This window comes from Marmota monax, unplaced genomic scaffold, assembly GCF_021218885.2.
Source record: "Marmota monax isolate L192 unplaced genomic scaffold, Marmota_monax_Labrador192_F-V1.1 WCK01_AAM20220418_F8-fsc00001, whole genome shotgun sequence".
NCBI lineage: Eukaryota > Metazoa > Chordata > Mammalia > Rodentia > Sciuridae > Marmota > Marmota monax.
In genome coordinates, this window is record NW_026693777.1 from 59,652,209 (window position 1) to 59,670,665 (window position 18,457).

At 40.1% G+C, this 18,457-nt stretch overlaps 1 protein-coding gene and 1 non-coding gene across 2 annotated transcripts in view; both read right to left on the reverse strand.

Moving 5' to 3' along the window:
* Myo1e (myosin IE) overlaps positions 1–18,457 on the reverse strand; it is a 191,099-nt gene that overhangs the window by 57,253 nt on the left and 115,389 nt on the right. The window contains exons 8-16 of the mRNA XM_046460896.2: positions 17,247–17,381; positions 16,218–16,350; positions 10,981–11,177; positions 7,935–8,015; positions 7,572–7,658; positions 4,961–5,047; positions 3,852–4,019; positions 2,547–2,632; positions 187–268 (exon numbers count right to left, since the gene is read on the reverse strand). Coding sequence (XP_046316852.1) covers positions 187–268; positions 2,547–2,632; positions 3,852–4,019; positions 4,961–5,047; positions 7,572–7,658; positions 7,935–8,015; positions 10,981–11,177; positions 16,218–16,350; positions 17,247–17,381 — 1,056 coding nt within the window. The remainder of the gene's footprint in view (positions 1–186; positions 269–2,546; positions 2,633–3,851; positions 4,020–4,960; positions 5,048–7,571; positions 7,659–7,934; positions 8,016–10,980; positions 11,178–16,217; positions 16,351–17,246; positions 17,382–18,457) is intronic.
* Trnav-aac (transfer RNA valine (anticodon AAC)) lies at positions 17,839–17,911 on the reverse strand. Its single transcript has one exon. It is a non-coding gene; the product is annotated as a tRNA-Val (tRNA).

Sequence of the window (18,457 nt, forward strand, 5' to 3'; positions counted from 1 at the left end):
CCATTGGAGATTCAGAACAGCCAAGTAAATTCAGCTGGCATCCTGTGACCTTTTTACAAGTAGCCTATTACTTTTGGGCATCTCTGTGCCATCCACTTGCCCCCTCCTGGCCTGGGGGTATAGTTCCCAACTCCTAGGAACTCTAGCTCTTCTAGGAATCTATAAACTTTCCCAAATAGAACAAACCTTTATTTTACTTCCCGCAGTAGTTGGGCGTCCTTTCTTGTCAGCTTGCAGATTTTCAGGAAATAAAGATTTTATAAAAGGTCTAGAAAAGGAGAGAGAGAATAGGTTAGCAATCTGTAAGTGCCTTGGTGGGTAAAAGCTTACTTCTGTAGAAAAAGGGGTGGGGCACCGTCCAGAAACACAAAACCTTGGCCACTGAGAGACCATCCGACTCACAGTGCGAGCCAGAAAGATGTGACTCAGGGGAAATGAACTACCAACATAAGACACAAAGAAGGATTTCTAACATGTAAGCATCTCAGAGTCTCAGCCTGAAAAACCCTTAAAGCCTGGCTTTGGAACATCCCTACCCACTGGATATGAGGTACCTAGGTCATAGAATACAACAGAGGCAAACGGATATGTGTTTGCCAAAACAAACAGGAGCTTAAGGAATTGTGTGGAATATCTGGATTCAGTGAAGAGGCCACTGTGCTATGGAGCAGGGATTATGAACCTGGGCAGGAGCTGATGGTCACAGCTGGAAATTCTTTGTTGGGAGTGGGTGTTCTACACATTGGAAGGTACTTAACAGCAGTGTCCTCTGCTCACAAATGCCATTAGCACCCAGTCTTCACCCCCATACAGAAAACCTTCACAAACTGCTCTATGAATGATTCCAAGTGGAGCTGTATCAGGTTTCTAATGCTTCTCTGGCTGGATGTTAGTCCTCAGTAGTTGTAACTGAGCTGCTTGTACCAACATACCTGCCTCATCAGATATAGGGTAGGGACAGTGTCTTAGTCACCTTAGTGCCTCTGGTGTCTGAAGCATGGCATGGTACATAGTAGGTGTTTAATAAATATTTTCCATCTGAGTGAATGAAGTGATCCATGTAAACTGGCAATGTAACACTCAAACTCCTTTCCTCTTAAGTGACTTTTTGGGTATCTAGAACTTTCTCTGAAATCTCCCCAACAACCTGCTTTTTGTGGAGGAGGGAGATGGAGTACTGGGGATTGAACTCAGGGGCACTCGACCACTAAGCCACATTCCTAGTCCTATTTTGTATTTTATTTGGAGACAGGGTCTTGCTGAGTTGCTTAGCACCTCACTTTTGCTGAGGCTGTCTTTGAACTCACGATCCTCCTGCCTCAGCTTCCTCAGCCACTGGGATTACAGATGTGTGCCACTGAGCCTGGCAGCAATCTGCTTGTAACTTGACCAGACATAATTATAGACATGTGCAGCTAATACGCTTACAAAACGGTGTATTGTGTCTATATGACAGGAGTTTATGTGGAACCATCCATAGCTCTTGAACTTGACAGGAATTTTAATAATTAAAAACTATCTCTGGAAGCGAGTCTTCACCTGGCTGCTATAAAACCCACAAGTCAGGACTTGCGGCTTACCTGACCTTGTTAGAGAAGAACAAATTGATTTTATGTGCTCTGAATGAAAAGAAATCTGACATCTCAAAGGTGGTGGTGTCTGTGCGAGGAGGTGAGAGCACGGGGACAGGAGACTGGGGAGGGATGTGGGTGGTATAAATGGAACAGAATGGCTTCTGACCAAGACCTGAAAAGGAAGCTCTGTTTTACTTTCATGGCAGTTAGGATGTTCTTAGAAAGTTACCAGAACCTCTGCTGTTAGTTAGAGAAGTCAGCCTTGATGTCAGGACAGTGTAAGTAACAGAGACTGAAAGGGCAGATCTTAATGGGAAGCAGCTCTAAGAACTCTAAGATCTGGAAGGCTGTAGGGAACAATGCACTTGCCTGGCACATATGGGCCACTCATGAACATTACATCTCCTTATCCATCAGCCAGGACCTCAGAGACACAGAGCTGGTGCTGAGAGCTCTACCCCATAGCCTGCACAGGGCCTGGGGAGTTAAAATGGATCTTTGAATCAATCCATTTTAGTTGCCCTTCCCAGAATTCTTGGGTTCCCAGTACCTCAGGAACACAGGTTAACTTGGATCTTGTTAAGCCACTAGTCATCTTTAAGACTAAGCAACAACGGAAATTCTTTTGCCTTTGTTCCAAGGGCACAATATCACAGAAGCAGGTTGTTCCACTCGTAAGTGGTCATAAATGGCCACCCGATCTAAACCCAGTGTGGCCCCTCCTCCTGGATAACAGTAGAAGTTAGGCATACAAATAGCATTTAGAATTTGGGGACAGGAAGGATTAGGAGCACAAGGGAGAGATTGAGATTTGAAAAAGGAACACTATTTTGAAAAACCAATAGTTGAATCATAAGCCAGACTTGACAGTTCAGGGGAGCAAAAACACTAATACTCCAATACTACAAGTTTGTTTTAATATTGAAAATGTCAAACCTGTATTACACATTAGATAAGGCAAATAACACTTACAGCTCGCTGCTCTGCATGAGTTCGATTAGATCCATAAAAAGTACATCACGGTTCCTTTCACAAAAGCCATCCATGTCATAGGATACCTGGATAAGAATGGAAAGAAATCTAATTTTATCCTTCAAGTTTTTCTTTGGATCAAAAAAAAAAATAAATAAATAAATAAAAATAAAACAAAACCTCCCAGGGGCATGGCTATCCTCACCAGAATGTGTTTCTAGATGTAGCATTGGGATTTGACCACAGACTGTCACTTGAGGGCTGTGTTAGCTGGAGATGGCCTGCAGATACTGATGAACATCTGGTTGCCCAGATGGCCCCAATGACCTGTGACCAGGACTCCATCTCTCAGATCACATGCCCTTTCTTCAAGGAATCCACAGGGATATTTAAGCAATAAATTTAATTCTTTTCCTAAATTTTACGCAAGACAGAATAACAGTGAAACTCCTCATACTCATTAATCCATTGCAATGGGCCACGTCATCTGTATCTTTGTAATTCTTCCCAGAAATGATTATTGGAGTTGCACCAATCTGGCCAGAAACTCCTGCTTGGAGACCTTGGTTAACAAGGGACAGGCTGAGATAAAAGATGAGACTAGTGGGTGTTGAGAGCCACAGCCGAAGGGGCCCCAGCAAACTTCCAGCTGCCAGCATTTCCATAGGACCAGGAAGTCCCTAACAGCCATGACCAAACGTCACACCAGCACCCTCTACAGAGCCTGGCACTCAGTAAGCACCTAAGACTCATGTATTTCATGAGAACAAACACCAAAGTGAACTTTGGGTCTGATTTATATTCTCAGTGGGCTTGGGCAGGCAAGGAATGCAAGTTTATGAGTTCAGCAAGGGCAAGACAAAAATCCATTCCTGCATTACTATATGTACCAGGGTGATTCATGCTTTAAAAATATTCAGTAGTGTAAACAGTATTTTGTTTTTTCTCCTCAAATACTTCATGGGTACTATTTGTTTTTTTTTTTTTTTTTTTTTTTTTTTAAAACTGTTCTTTTTTTTTTTTTTAATATTTATTTATTTTTTATTTTTAGTTTTTCGGCAGACACAACATCTTTGTTTGTATGTGGTGCTGAGGATCGAACCCGGGCCGCATGCATGCCAGGCGAGCGCGCTACCACTTGAGCCACATCCCCAGCCCGGTACTATTTGTTGAATGAATAAAATGCAGTGAGGCATATGGACATGGATCTCATTTGCTTCATGAGAAAACAGATCACAGACCCAACAGTAAGACATTAAAATGGATCACTTCCCTCTCCTGCTGGACCCGGGTCACTGGCCCTACCTTCCCAGCGTAGTGGTGAATAATGAAGCCTTGGTTCCAGCTGTTGAAGTGTTCATGATTCCCAATCTGCATCTGGAGCTTCTGGAGCAGTGTCTGATCGGCCCCCTCGCCCACAGCGTGCATGGTGGCACACACGTCATCCAGGATGCTCATGATCCCAGGAGGGTTCTGCCAGACCAAGAAGGCAAGGCCCCCGTCACTGATCCTTCTAAAAATACCTAGTGCCAATTGGCCCTTAAGCAAGGAAACTGCTTCCTAAAGCTAAGGTACCATCTTTAAAGTCAGTCTTCATCTTCAGGCATTAATGTACTTAATCCTAAACAGGGAGTCATCACTTATGACTTGGCTCCAGATGGTCCAAGATCCATTTTCCAAGAAGCTGTTTAACTCCCTCAAGTTTATTTAAAGTCATGTACAGATCATTATCTGCTCACTCCTATTCATACTTGTTTGACTTTAACAGGCCAAAATAAAAATTAAAACATTTGTCTTTGACCCTAATTCATTTCTTAATATTCTCTTTCAGCCTGTCATTCATATATAGATACTGCTGGTGCAGTTACACCATCTACTTGCTATTGTGCATTACTTTTTTTTCATTTAGCAGTCTTTTATAAACATTCCTCATGTTTTACCCATATTTATTATTTCCCTGCTCTGACACACTAGTTTATTTAATGACCAGATGTCTATGGATGTCATGAGTATTTGTTGTTTTTTCCCTTTTATTAAAAAACCAACCAAACAAACAGAAACAATTCTTTAACGCTCTCTGTCTACACAGCTTTTATTTTCTTATGAATCATTTATTACAATTAGACTTGAAGACAGGGCCTGTTTTATTGCTCTTTATAAACTATGTTATCAACATAAGTGATGGCTATCTTCTAGAATTCAGCAGTAACTTCCATTTGCAAATTGACATTTTGCTCATACACATGTCATATTTACCATAAGAATAAAACTTTACTGTTCTGTTTTCACATGCACACATATACAGAAACCCAAAGTAACTGTTAAGTGTTCTATATAAATTGGAGTTGTTAATTTGCCTGTTCTAAAACAATAAAACAGAGCACACAAACTACTTTACGTAAACCCATACTCACAACTTTGTTCTCTATGAGGTCGCACACGATTTTGTTATTAAAGTACTCAATGGGTGTCCATCTTATTCCCTCTTGAACATATTCTTCCTGTATGACAAAAACCAGGTACTCACATAAATCACTGTGAAAGAAAAACTTGAATGTCCTTCAACAAAGACTAGGAACTGTAATTTCTTATTTTCCAAGAGGTGATAGGAAAGGAACATTTCATAACTTGGTAATTTTTATGTTTAGTTTAAACCATATGAAATTGCTATAATACAATTGTTTTTCATAGACAAAAATGATAATTTAATATTGTTTAGTCTATTTGATCCCATTACAAATAAAACAAAGAAATCTCTCTTTGGTGTAAACATAGGACGGTAGTACAATTAGCATCAAGGTACCTAAAGAAAAGGTTCTCCATTCAGATCAGTTGCCATTTAATGTAATGAACATCATGTGAAGAACCGCACTGTGCTGGTTCTTCTCCTTTCTTGGTAGTTTTGCTTTATAACTCCCTTTGTTAGATTAGTTCTTCTTTCCAGACCTTGATATAGAATGGAGAGTCTTAGGACTCAATCTTCCAGCTGTCTTGATTTTTTAGCCCTCCTTTTCTAAGTTACTACAAACAATCGAATGGCTTTGAATAACACATAAAAGCTAATGAGACTTGGATTTATTTTTCTAGTCTACACCTTAGCAGTGAGTTCTAGACTCATATATTCCCTGTTTTGGAATCTCCAGGTAAATGTACAGTAGGCCTCTCAAATTTAATATTGAGAGGAGTTCTATTTCCAAATCTCGCACTATTTCCAGTCAACTGTTCTTCTAATCTGAGACTTCAGTAAACAGTTGTGCTACTGGCCCTGTCATTCAAGTTATAAATCTAGGAGTCGTAATGTCCCTGATTACTTTCTTTCTTAAGAGTATTGCCAATTTTTTTGATCTAGTCCTCTTGGGTCCATGCTCCAAAATATGTACTGAACCTGCCCGCCCTTTACCATGTTACCAGTGGCCCTGCTACCATTGTTGTCTGAGCCCCCACCATTTCTTGCTTGGTTTCCCACAGGCAGGCTCCTAACTGGACTTCAACCTTCTACTTTGGTACAGTTTTCCCTGAATTACTCTACTATTTAAAGTTAATAGAGCAAGAACAACCTTTTCAAAAACACAAAAATCGAAGCAGATCATGTCACTCCATACTCAGAATTCTTCAATGGGTCCCCACAAAACTTATCATAAAATTAAAAGAGTCTGAGTGACACCCTATAAAATACCTATATGATTCAGTTCCTGCTACTTTCATCTCAACTCCTCACCTTGGTTGTCTCCTCTGCACTGGGAAGGGCCAGGATCCCAGGGCAGAGCTTTGTGTGAAATACTGGTCACTGTAGTTTCTTAAGCAGAGGCAAAAACACAATCACTAAATTACCTCCAAATAGTCTTTGATATATGGAGGAGCTGGAATAGTATCCCACTAAATTTCATATTCACCCAGAACCTCAGAATATGAGGTTTGGAAATAAGATCTTTGTAGATTTAATTATTTAAGGATCTCATGATTAAATCATTCTGAACTTAGAGTAACCCCTAAATCCTAAGATTGGTGTCTTTAAAAAAGAAAGAAGGAAACTGAACACAGTGGTGCATACTTAATCCCAGTGACTCAGGAGGCTGAGGCAGGAGGACTGCAAGTTCAAAGCCAGCCTCAGCAACTTAGTGAGACCCTGTCTCAAAATAAAATAAAAGGGGTTGGGGTGTAGCTCAGGCTTAGGTGGCCACTACTGGGTTCCCTAGTACCACAAAGAAAACACACACACACACACACACACACACACACACACACATGAGGGTGGGGTGGGGAAAGAGAAAGAGAAGAAGAAAAAAAGAGAGAGAGAGAGACGGAAGGAAAGGAAGAGGGAAGGTTATACTGCCACAGCCAAGGAGTATCAGAAGCCACCAGAAACTGGAAGAGGAAGAATCTTAGGAATCTAGGAAGGATTCTCTCCCAATTCTTTGAAGAGAATGTGACCCCTGATTTCAGACTCTGAGCTCCAGAACTGCAAGAGAAGAAATGTCTGCTGTTTTTAAAGCCATCTAGTTTGTACCTCCTTATGGTGGCCCTAGGAATCTAAGACAAGCTGGCATCAGGAATGAGATGGAAACTGCAATGAACTTTTAGAAGATGGTATCAGCAAGACATGTTACCTCAAATGAGAATTAAAATGCCAATTTTGTTAAAAATACATTTACTTTTAGGGGAGATTGGGAGTGCTGTGAATCTGAGAAAACCAAGTTTCTCCTTTGGTACACAGTATATGCATAGACAATTGGGGTTGGAACTAGGCTCCCGTTTTCCACTTGGTCAATGAGTCAGAGTATAGTAAAAACAGCCAGTCATAAGTCCAACTTCACAGCATCCTTTGCCGAAGGAAAAAGAAAGTGTAGCAGATGGTATTTATATTTCATAAACTAAAATGCTGCAATGGCATATGGTTTTTCTGCATGACTTTATTAGGTATATTTCCTAATACAAGACTGAAACCTGAATCTATTATCAAAGAACAAATCTATACCCCTTAAACCAAATTAGAATAGAACAGGATGAAGGAGAGAGACTGCTTACCTGTTCCGCCTTTAATGTCAGTTCAATAAAAATCTGCTGTAATTTCTCATTAACAAAATTGATGCAAAACTGTTCAAAGCCATTTTTCTGGGGAGGAAAAAAAAGTAGTTGCTTGTAATAATTTTTCAAAATTATTTAAAAGTCATTTCTTAGTGATTTAGAGAAATGTCTCAAAGTGAAAAGCTTTAATAGCAATGTTGAATGCATCAATAGAAAGAAGCATAATTTATATTTAGGAGAAATTAATTTAGTAAAGGTACATGAAGAACTCACAAAAGCAAAAATGAGCTTTTTTTTTTTCTTTCTTCTTGTTAAATTATTTATTGCAGACCTCCAATCTCCTATTATTCAAGCTGGCCTTACCTGGAATATTTCAAAACCATAGATGTCCAGGACGCCAATGTTATATTCTTCATGGTCCTTCTCCATGGCTTTATTGATGGACTAGGAGAAAGCACACAGCAGGGCAATTAACTCCTTTTCAATCATATTAAAAATAGGCATTGGGGGAGGATGGGACTACTGCCCCCTGGAAACAGAGGACAATGTGAAGACAGGTGACTTGCTTTAAAAAGGTCTCAGTGCAATGTCAAGTGCTTTGGAAAACCACTAGGATCCTACATACTGCAGTAGCTAAAAATGTTCACTTAATGGTGAAAACCATTACTTTCTGGCAGTTAGTTTTTCTCAGGAAGTCTTGGAAATTAGAAGAAAATGTCATTCTGGATTTTCGAAGGAAAACCTATTTCACATGATTCACAATATTACAAAATCTGTAAATGTCATTTCCATTGTCCCCATTCTACAGTCACTTAATGATCGTATAACACAATATGCCAAGGATACCAAGGGCGAGAGTCCCTGCTCCCAGGAGATTACAGGGATAGATAGTAAACTGTGTATAGATAATAACAGCAATGATTTTAAATTGGTAGTAAGTGCAGTTTATGTGTATTTGAGCATCACCTGTGCCGGGCAATACTTAATACTCATTATGATTCTCATAATGGCTTTGATGCCACTATTATCCCCATTTTCCAGATGAGTGCCTACGATTGCACTGGCCAAGAAGCAAGGTTCAGGATTTAGTTTAAGCACTGTGATTTCTAAATCTGGATTCTTGATCACTATGACAAAAGACCATGCAATTCAATGAAATAGACTTAATAACAACCTGTAAGTCTGATGAAATAGACTTAATTCTTTTCTTTTTTTCTTTAGAGGGATAATGTCTATTTTAATTCTAAAAAAATTAATAGAGTATACAGAGGAAAAGCAGTATGTGGGGGGCTGGAGATATAGCTCAGTTGGTAGAGTGCTTGCCTTGTATGCACAAGGCCCTGGGTTTAATCCCCAGCACCAAAACAACAAACAAACAAACAAAACAAAAAAAAAAAAAAAAAAAAAAGGAAAAGCAGTATGTGAATTCTGCTCTTAATTCTTAATAGGTATAGAATAGAGGGGGGTTGTAAGGGAGGCAGAGAACAAAGGAATACAAGATTCCTAGAGGTGGCAACCACCCGAAGTTTGGAGTATCAAGTATGTTCTCCAGGCAAAGAAAAATGGTGCTTTTTTTTTTTTTTTTGGTGAGCTAATAGTGATATACCATATTCAGCAGTACATGTCAGCTTAAATTATGCTAATTACATAGGCATTCATCCACATTCACTGAAAAAAAGAAAAAAATGAGGAATGACAGGAAGGAAGGTGGGAAGTCTAATGCTGAAAGGTGCCCTGAACAGAGCCAAGAGCTGTGGGTTCTAGTCCCAGTTCTGCACCTTTCTCATTCCAGGCCTTGAGCAAATCCACCAGTCTTCAGATTCCCTGCTTGGTGAAATAAACTTAAACGCAAGACCCTGACCTTCCCAAGCAATCTTATCCTTCAAATAGCTACAAGGAGGACACAAAGGCACCCTACCCGACCTTAACCCTTCCTAAGCTTTATAGGTGTTTCCACTTGGGTTCAAAAATAGACTCCTTGGATCCAGTGGCCTTGCTGTGTCCCTTGACCAGGGTTTCCCTAGGGTTTCCTTCTAGCCTGAATACATTAAGTCAAAGAAGTAGAAGAGCTAGATATCTACAAGCTCCTATAAAAACCATATAATAGCAGTGTAGCATTGGGAAAATTCCTTAGCTTCTTTGTGCTTCACTGATTTATCTGGAAATTAGAAATAATATCTAGACTACAGAGTTGTTGTAAGAAATAAATGAGGTATTTTTTCTAAAACAATTGAACAGTGTGTGGTACGTACTGCTACCTAAATGTTTGCTATTATTCTAGCATTAGAGGTTTCAGTGATTGACATCGAATAGCATTGGCAGCTCTATGAAGCCGAAAGACTAAATTTCGGAATATACATGTCATATATGTACATATACACTACATGCATATGCAGGCAAGTGTGTATGATTATGCCACAATAAAAAATAACGGTGATCATTTAAAAATATATCCAAAAAGTCTCTGATATTCCTTCCTTTGAAAAGTGGAGCCTAATTCCCCTCCCCTTTAGTGTGGACTATACTTGTGACTTGCTTCTAATGGACTAAACTGTGGCAAAGTGATAGTACTTAAATCCAAGACGAGGACATAAAAAACTTGTGGCTCATTACTCATGCTCTCTCTCTTAGCTCATGTACTCGGGAAAACCAACAACCAAGTTGTAAGGATATTCAAGCAACTCCATGTGGTGGCCCATGTAGCAAGGAACTGAAGCCTCCCGCCAACAACCATAGAAGGCATCCATCTTTCATAGTATCCTTAACCCTTCAACCTGATCTTTGAGTCAGGACCCCCAAGCTGGGCCAATTGCAAATACATAACCCACAGCGATTGTGAGAAAAATAAATGCTTATTGTTTCAAGCTGCTGTGTTGTGGATTGATTTGTCACACATCAACATGATAAATGCCTCATTACTAAACCCTAGGCTCCTGAGTTGAGAAAGGTTCAGGACCATGGGTTTCCTCTTTTTCTGAGTCACTAGACCTGGCTTTATTAAATGTTTTGACCAGAAGAAACTGTTTAGGTTTAGCTAATGTGTCTTGCTGAGCAATTCTAGAAGGAAAAGCAGGATTCCACAGTACCAGAGTGAGAGGATAGAAAGTGAAAAAGTAAGATCCTGATTACCAAGAATGAGGACTGGGTTTGTGGCTCAGTGGTAGAGTGCATGCCTAGCAGAAGTGAGGCACTGGGTTCGATTCTCAGCACCACATATAAATAAATAAAATAAAGGTCCATTAACAACTAAAAAAAATTTATATATATATATATATATATATATATATATATGTATGTATGTATGTGTGTGTGTGTGTGTGTGTGTATATATATAATGAATCAAAACCCTTAGTTATACTCCTTATAGATAAAATCTGAACATCGCTGATATCAACTTATGTCTACTTACTTCCACCAAGAAATCAAAGACACGGGCGTGCAGAGCCTTGGCAAGTGCATCCCTAGTGTAGCAGGCCTGCTCCACATTGAGGGTCACATGGATGGACTCTGACTTGCCTCCCCACTTGCTATCCATCTGCCGGCTCGTTAGTTTCTCTTTTAACCGGTCCTGGTTTATGCCCAGCAGATATGCAGGAAAAGCCAAGACTATAGAACATAAAACAAAACATGATTGTCTTACAGAAGTGTTAACAACTCATCTCCCAAACACATGGAGGCATTTGTGTGTGCATAATTTATGGACACAAGGCACCTTCCACCCCCTGAAACTTCCACTCTTCTGAAGGCTGCTTATCAGCAATCCCACACACATCCACCTACTTCATTTTTCATGGCCATTCTATTACATAAATAAATCCCTATGACGATGGAGACTTCCATACAGATCAGTGATCCCAGAAGGATGGTAGGCCAATCCCTCCTACTGAGATCACAGTGAAGTGCTGAAAATGGACATCTATCCAAGTCTTCAGCAAGGCAGCCTGGAAGGAACTCAATTAAAAAACATTTCTTTGGCTCAAATATTGTTTTCTTCCTTCTTGGTGCAATGTTTTCACAGCATCATTTCCAAAGACCTGGAAGCACCTGTTATCGTTGAACTAATAACTACAACCAATCACCTACTGGCTAAGTGCTTACCATGTGTTATGAAATAAGGAAAGAATACAAAATATTTAAGAAATCTTCAAGAAAATCTAGATGGGTAAAGACAGTTTACTAAACAACCCTCCTTCACAGATAGACAACAGAGTTCTGCAGGAATTTAGAACAGGAGGATATTGCTACTTGCTGGGGTAGATAGGAAGGTGTGGCATTTGGGCCAGGCCTGAAAGGATGAACAGGATTTGTTTAGATGTGGAGAGGGGAAAGGGATATGCAAAGATAAAGAAGCAGGAATGCAGGAGCTGTGGTTGGGAGGTGGTCTACACTGTTGACAGTATTGGCTGCAGCAGAGATACTAAGTTGAAAAACTTAGGATGGACTCAGTGCTGGGTTCTTGAATGGTAAGAGATATCTGGGCAGGAGGCAAAAGCAGGCATCCCTAGTGTAACAGGCCTGCTTCACATTGAGGGTCACATTTGAAAGAGGGACCTTGGAAGAAGACTTCCCTGGGGGTGGCAGATGGAGTGAAACAGAGGGGACTAGTGTCACTTATATCTCAGCACACATATTCTATTCTAACAACATGCAACAGGGTAATTGTTATGGTCTTGGATAGAAAAACAGACTCTCATGGCTTAGAAACTTATTTTGGGCCATGAAAATTACCAAGAAGAAGACTAGTTATATAGAAGGGATTTTCTTGATTTTTGTCAAAATGCTCTAATATGAATAAATGGCACCTTTCTTGGACATAAAAAGTGTTAGATTTTTCCATTATAAATGAAAGGTATTCATAGATGAAAGTACAAATTTTGAACTTGGATATGTCTTCTTTTTCTGCATAAAGCTTTACCAAAATTCTCTGATAAAGGACTGTGTTAAAGACCTTATAATAATGCTCAAAAATCACAAGCCTCCTGGTAAAGGATAATCAGTTTGAAGTGCACAGATGGTGTTAAAATGTAATGGGTTGACATTTCTCAGTACACACCTTCCAAAGAGATTAAGTCAGTGAATGCAACTGAAAATGTATAATGCCAGAACAAGGTATTTATCATGTATATGAGTATTTATCATGTACATGAGTATCATGTATATGCTTTGACTGGTGGAAGGGCTTCCTTTTCTAAAGGACACATGAAGAAAACCAAATGTGCTGATTTGCTGATGGCCCTTTCCTTTAGTTTAGTTTTAATGCTAACCCTTCTGGAGGTCTGGGTGTATCCTCCATTGAACTAAAACATCCTTTGCACAGAGTAAGGAGAGATGATGTCCACACATCAGATAGACACAGATAGGGTTCTTGTGAAAATTAAAGAGATGTTTACCTTAGTACCCAATGTACAAGAGGCCTTCATTGTCACACTGGTAATTACCACCAGCATTGGGGAGGGCCCATTTTACTAAATGTAATGGACATCATCCTCAATAGTTGATAGTCTATCCACCAGGGCCCCTTTCACTGTTAATGCAAACTACATTGTTTGTCTATTTTATAAGCATGGGCTTCTCCAAAACTCGTAGCCATACCAAAACCAAGGCACAGTTAAAATATCTGGTTATTATTGTCATGACCTCAGCTAAAAAACGAAAATAGGGCTAACACAAGAGTACTTGAGACAGACAGAGTGACTGACAGACAGGTACTACCCTTCCACCTCTTGTAATTCTTCCATAGAGCAGGCATGGCCAAAAGACTGCAGGCACTTGAAAAACAAGGCATGGAATTTGGCCAAGAACCAGAGCCACAAGCTTAGGGAAACAGCTATGAAGACTAGGGAGGAAATATATACTTGGTTTGGAAAAAATCCATGCCATGTTCTTCAAGAACAAGCTTTTATAGCCTCATATTTTTTTCAGTGGCTGCCCTGGTGCTGAAATTATAGGGCCACTTATATTGACTTCCACCAAGCTATGAATTCCATGAGGGTGGGTGAGCGTGGCTGCTTCTGAGAGTGTCAGCAAGGAAGCTTGGAGGCTTAGGGAAGATGAGGGGGGGTGAAGCAACGACTAATTAAAATGTTGCAACTTTAGTGTAGTTATTCAGAGTCATGTAAAATAAGAAGAACCTGCTAAAAGGTAATGTTTCAGCACATTTAACTAACAGAAATAGACTTCTGTTATTGCATTACGGTGTAAAGCAAAGTTGGATTTCATTTTTCCATTTAAATTTGAAGTATAGGGAAGAGAGAAAAGTAAAAAACATAGCAAAACAAAATTCCTTTCTTTTATAATTTTTTTAAAATAGTAAGGTAAATATGGTTCCTTTGTCTTTGGTGTTGAGGCTCTGTTTTCTCATCCATTAGTCATAGGGTAAAAATAAGGGGCCTTTACTCCTCATTTTATTAAAGTAGTATTTTTTTTTCTGTCTACAAACTTCTTAGGTTAATTTAGCATTTAATACCTCTTAAGAAAAACTTTTTTCCCAAAGTATGTCACTCACTGCATTGATGTTGGCAGGCATATAAGTGCCTAAGTTGAGGTTTGATTAGAAAATTCTATATCTCTTTTGGTCTAAGGTCAAATACATGCCTATTTTGCCTTAGTAGGCCCATTGTGATGGGATTCATAACCAATTTTTTTCCTACAATACAAAAGCTAGAGAAAAATGCTTTCTTTGATTATAAAAGCATAGATAGACTTTCCCTCTATAGATGTGTTGCATGGATAACAGGAGAAAGATAACATGGATCAAGGTTATTCGTTTCAGTAGTGTTCATTCAGAATATCAGAAACTATCTAATGCATAGCAACAGATGATGAGGTCACGAAGTCAAAATGTTAACCAAGCAAAGGAACGATCTGCAGCTGTACAAGGATAAAACCCCTTATGAATGGATAAATAATAATCACTAAGATATAATAAAATGCTATATGAAAAGCAACTGCAGAATATTGTGTGATAAGTGCCCATTATCACACAAAAGCGGGGAAAAGAATGGATGTGAGTGGCTGCTCTAAACACCTAACTCCAGTTACTGCTGGGGAGGGGAACAAGTTAACTACAGAGGGGTGCATGGGAGGACTTTTTCCATATATCCACTAAACGGTGTTAATATATGACCAAATGAACAAAACCCAGTAATGATAGAAGAACATTACTGGGAGAGGTGCATATTTCTTTGTTAGACCTACTTGGCTTCAAGCTCATTCTGATGTCCATTGCTTGTCCACCTTAAATTCAAAGCAGTTGCCAACCCCAGGCCTTACCTATTTGGCAGAGGAGGCTACTCACTCCAGACCTCAGTGAGCAATGAAACACTTCTTGGCTCAGCTATTCAATGGCATGCTTGCTGGTTCAGCATCATGACTTTATTCTCAAGCATAAAGTAGCAGTAAAGGATTTTACCATCCAAGGAGCAAGAGAAAACTAGTCTATCTCCACAGACACTTCCACCAAAATAAAGCTGTTATTTTGCCACTGTTACAAGACTAAGTGTTAATGATCCTCCTGGACACATAAGTGCATTTGTTAAATGTCAAGGATAAAGTCCATGAAGTACAGGAACACAATTATTATTATCATGATTGCTAGGTCATGTTCCTAGGTTTTATGGCCACCCTGTATATTTATCGTTTTCCATCCCCTTCCCTGGTAGACATAATTTATCCTTAGCAGATAGACATCAGAAGTTAGTAAAACTTCCCTCTTTTATGAGAAAAGAAAACAAAAATATAAAAAAGAACCTTATTTGGAATGGAAATATACCCGCTGCATTGTCAGCAATGAGTGGGATACTATTTATTACCAAGCAGCTAAATTTATCATCCTTGAAGAATGCTGAGAAAGGAAGAAATGCCTTCCTGGGTGGTTAAAGGATGTGTGCATTCTGAGAACAGCCTGGAAAGCTGTCAATGCCTAAGAGGCAGAAGTTACGTGCATGGTATTTGTGGTGGACTGTGGGCACATGAAATCAATAATGTCTCTCTGCAAGAAGGGCCCTGAATTCTTCTTAGAGAGTAAAAATGGCCATTCAGGGCTTGAGGATGTGACTATGACACATGTGATCATTAAACATGATCATCAGAATGTGAACACAATAGTCAAAGTCCATATTCTTTCTGTGCACAGAAATCAAATCTAATCCAACCCATGGGACAAACTGAGCTTTTTCATATTTACATAAATTCAATCACTGGTTCTTCATGAATTTTAGGTGAATGAAGATTGTAAAGCCCAGTTACCAAAAAGGTTTTCATTAAGAGACTAGTCTTTGGCATTATTAAACCATTAATCTTCATTAAATGCATCGATTAATCTTTGCAACTAGATGTGAAATTCTTCCAAATTTCTTCAAAGTTAGTGATAAATTGGAACGATTTCATTAATGACCTACAATGTGACCTACATGGAGAAGCTAATAGTGACAAGAGAGGCAAGAGCATAAGAGATGTCTAGTCTTTCCTAAGGCCATTTTGGTCTGCCACAGCAGGACGTGTAAGACTTCTCATCTCTATCTGATATACACTTGAGATTTACCATCCTTAGATCTAAGGATCTAAGCCAAGCAGAGTGGTGGGTTACTTCTGATCAGAGCTAACTACCATTCCCCTCATTCAACAACCACAGCCAGAGCTACGTACACTCTTCACTCTCTACTGCAGCATAATTGCCCACTTCTTTGAAGCTGATGTTTCCCAGGTGGAGAACCCCTGCCACTATCTGCAACACCAGCGTTTGCTCTTCTGCGAAGATCCCAATCACATTCATGGCATGCTGAAAGAGAAAAGAGAGATTATCCAGACAAGCTGGTCACCAACTTCATAAGCATATAACCAAGAAGCATGAACTGACTTGAAGAGTTACAGTAGACATGGTTAGCTTGTGATGGCAGTGGAAAGTCCCCAATGCGATCACTGATCGGTGTACTTGCACACATTCTTCTCAGAAGTTGGAAGGGCAGTTCTATCTTTAAACACAGCATTCCATACTCCAGGAATAAGGGAAGGAGGGCTCCAGAGGAAAGACACTCAGGGGAGTGGCAGCTGGGCACAAGTCCCCAGGGCCAGCCTCTTCCTGGGGTTGCCAACTCACCCCTCCAAGGGCACTGCTGCCCCCATGCCAGCCACTCCCACTAGTCAAGAGATCATTCCCTTCTGGGAGGAATGAGAACAGATTATACTTGCAAAGGAATTTTAATTGAAAATCTCCAGGAAATCAAAGCACCATTAAAAAAAGCCTAGTTTCTGATGTCCATCAAATTCTATGAAAGATAGATGCACTATATGCATGTTGGCTTTCCATACTCTGAGAGAGCTCTACTCTAAGACCAGTGTGCAGGTCTTCACACCAGTTGTGAAGGCCCATCAGCAAAAAAAGTGTGCATGTAAGTGAATTGCCCACAATAGGTTTTACCTGATTATCAGAGCTCCTACAGAGGGACAAGGATGAACTCACTTTTTCACCCATTTCAAATCATTAAGTTGTCCTCAGGCCACTGGGCACATGACCATTTAAAGTTGTTGAAAGATAGGTCTTAAACAAGGCATGCTTACAGTGGCACAAAGTAGCAGGTCACCTGCTCTCTGCTTTGGTGACCTTTACTGCCCTTTATGCCACAGGTGATGCCCAGCTGGAGAGGAGATTTTGCCTGGCCCTGTGCTGGTACTTACCAGAGTTTCTTGGAACTCCCGCTTGTCATCGATGTCATCAACCTTGTATGACCCGGAAAGGCTCAGGTAGTAATAATAATCCATGCTAGTGATACCAAGGCTATGCTTCTGCTCCGCAGAGGCCCCCTCGATGAGCTGCAGTGACAGAACATGACATGTACTATGATGTGGCCCACAAGGCACCCACAGTGACCCCATAGTTCCTGCTATGACCATGACTGAGCCCAGGCAGAAAGGACTTTCTGCCCTGCTTTCTCAATATATGGGTTGTTCCACTGTCCAAAATATGAAGGGACTTGTGAATATCTTATTTACTTGTAGTCCCAAACCATCTCTGCAAATTCTTTTTGGTACTGGGATTTAACCCAAGGTGCTTTACCACTGAGCCACATCCCCAGACCTTTTTATTTTTTGAGATAGGTCTTGCTAAGTTCCTTAGGGTATAAGTTGCTGAGGCTGGTCTTAAACTTTTGATCCTCCTGCCTCAGCCTCCAAGTCGCTGGGATTATACAGGCATGCACCAACTGCAGGCTTGTGGCAAATTTTAATTCTTTTTTTTTTTTTTTTTTTTTTATATCTTTATTTTACATTTATGTGGTGCTGAGGATTGAACCCAGTGCCTCTTGCATGTTAGGCAAACGCTCTACCACTGAGCCACAACCCCAGGCCCGCAAATTTTAATTCTTAATTCTAATAAAACCTGTAACAGCTGAGGATCTTGTCCAGTGAAAAAAATTGTACTGCTACAGTTGTGATCCTTTGAAAGAGTAGAAAGCAAAACAGATTGCCACCACTAAATTCCTGCCTGAGTTGCTTCTGAATTTTTAAAGTGGAACTGGTTCCCCCATCCTTCTCCCTACAGGGTGCATACTGAAAAACGTGGAGCTCCCGCTCTATGAGAGTCTGATCACTGACTGTCCTTTGACTTCTTGTTCCAGCACTGATGTCTGCCTTAACTCTGAACTCCAACCAATGGTGTTGGAAAAGTTTTAACGATCAACTCCTGGGAGGAAAAAACCATTTACATACAGTGTTTGCCCAATATTCGTGGTTGAAATTAGTCCCAATGGGAGCATACCTATCAAAGAAATGTCACAAAAGAGGTGGGAAGAAATGCATACATCCTGTGCAAGCCATCTCCAGGACACTATGGCATGAACCCAACAAACAATATTGAGATGATGGAAAGTTTGCCCCCTGACCCATGCTGG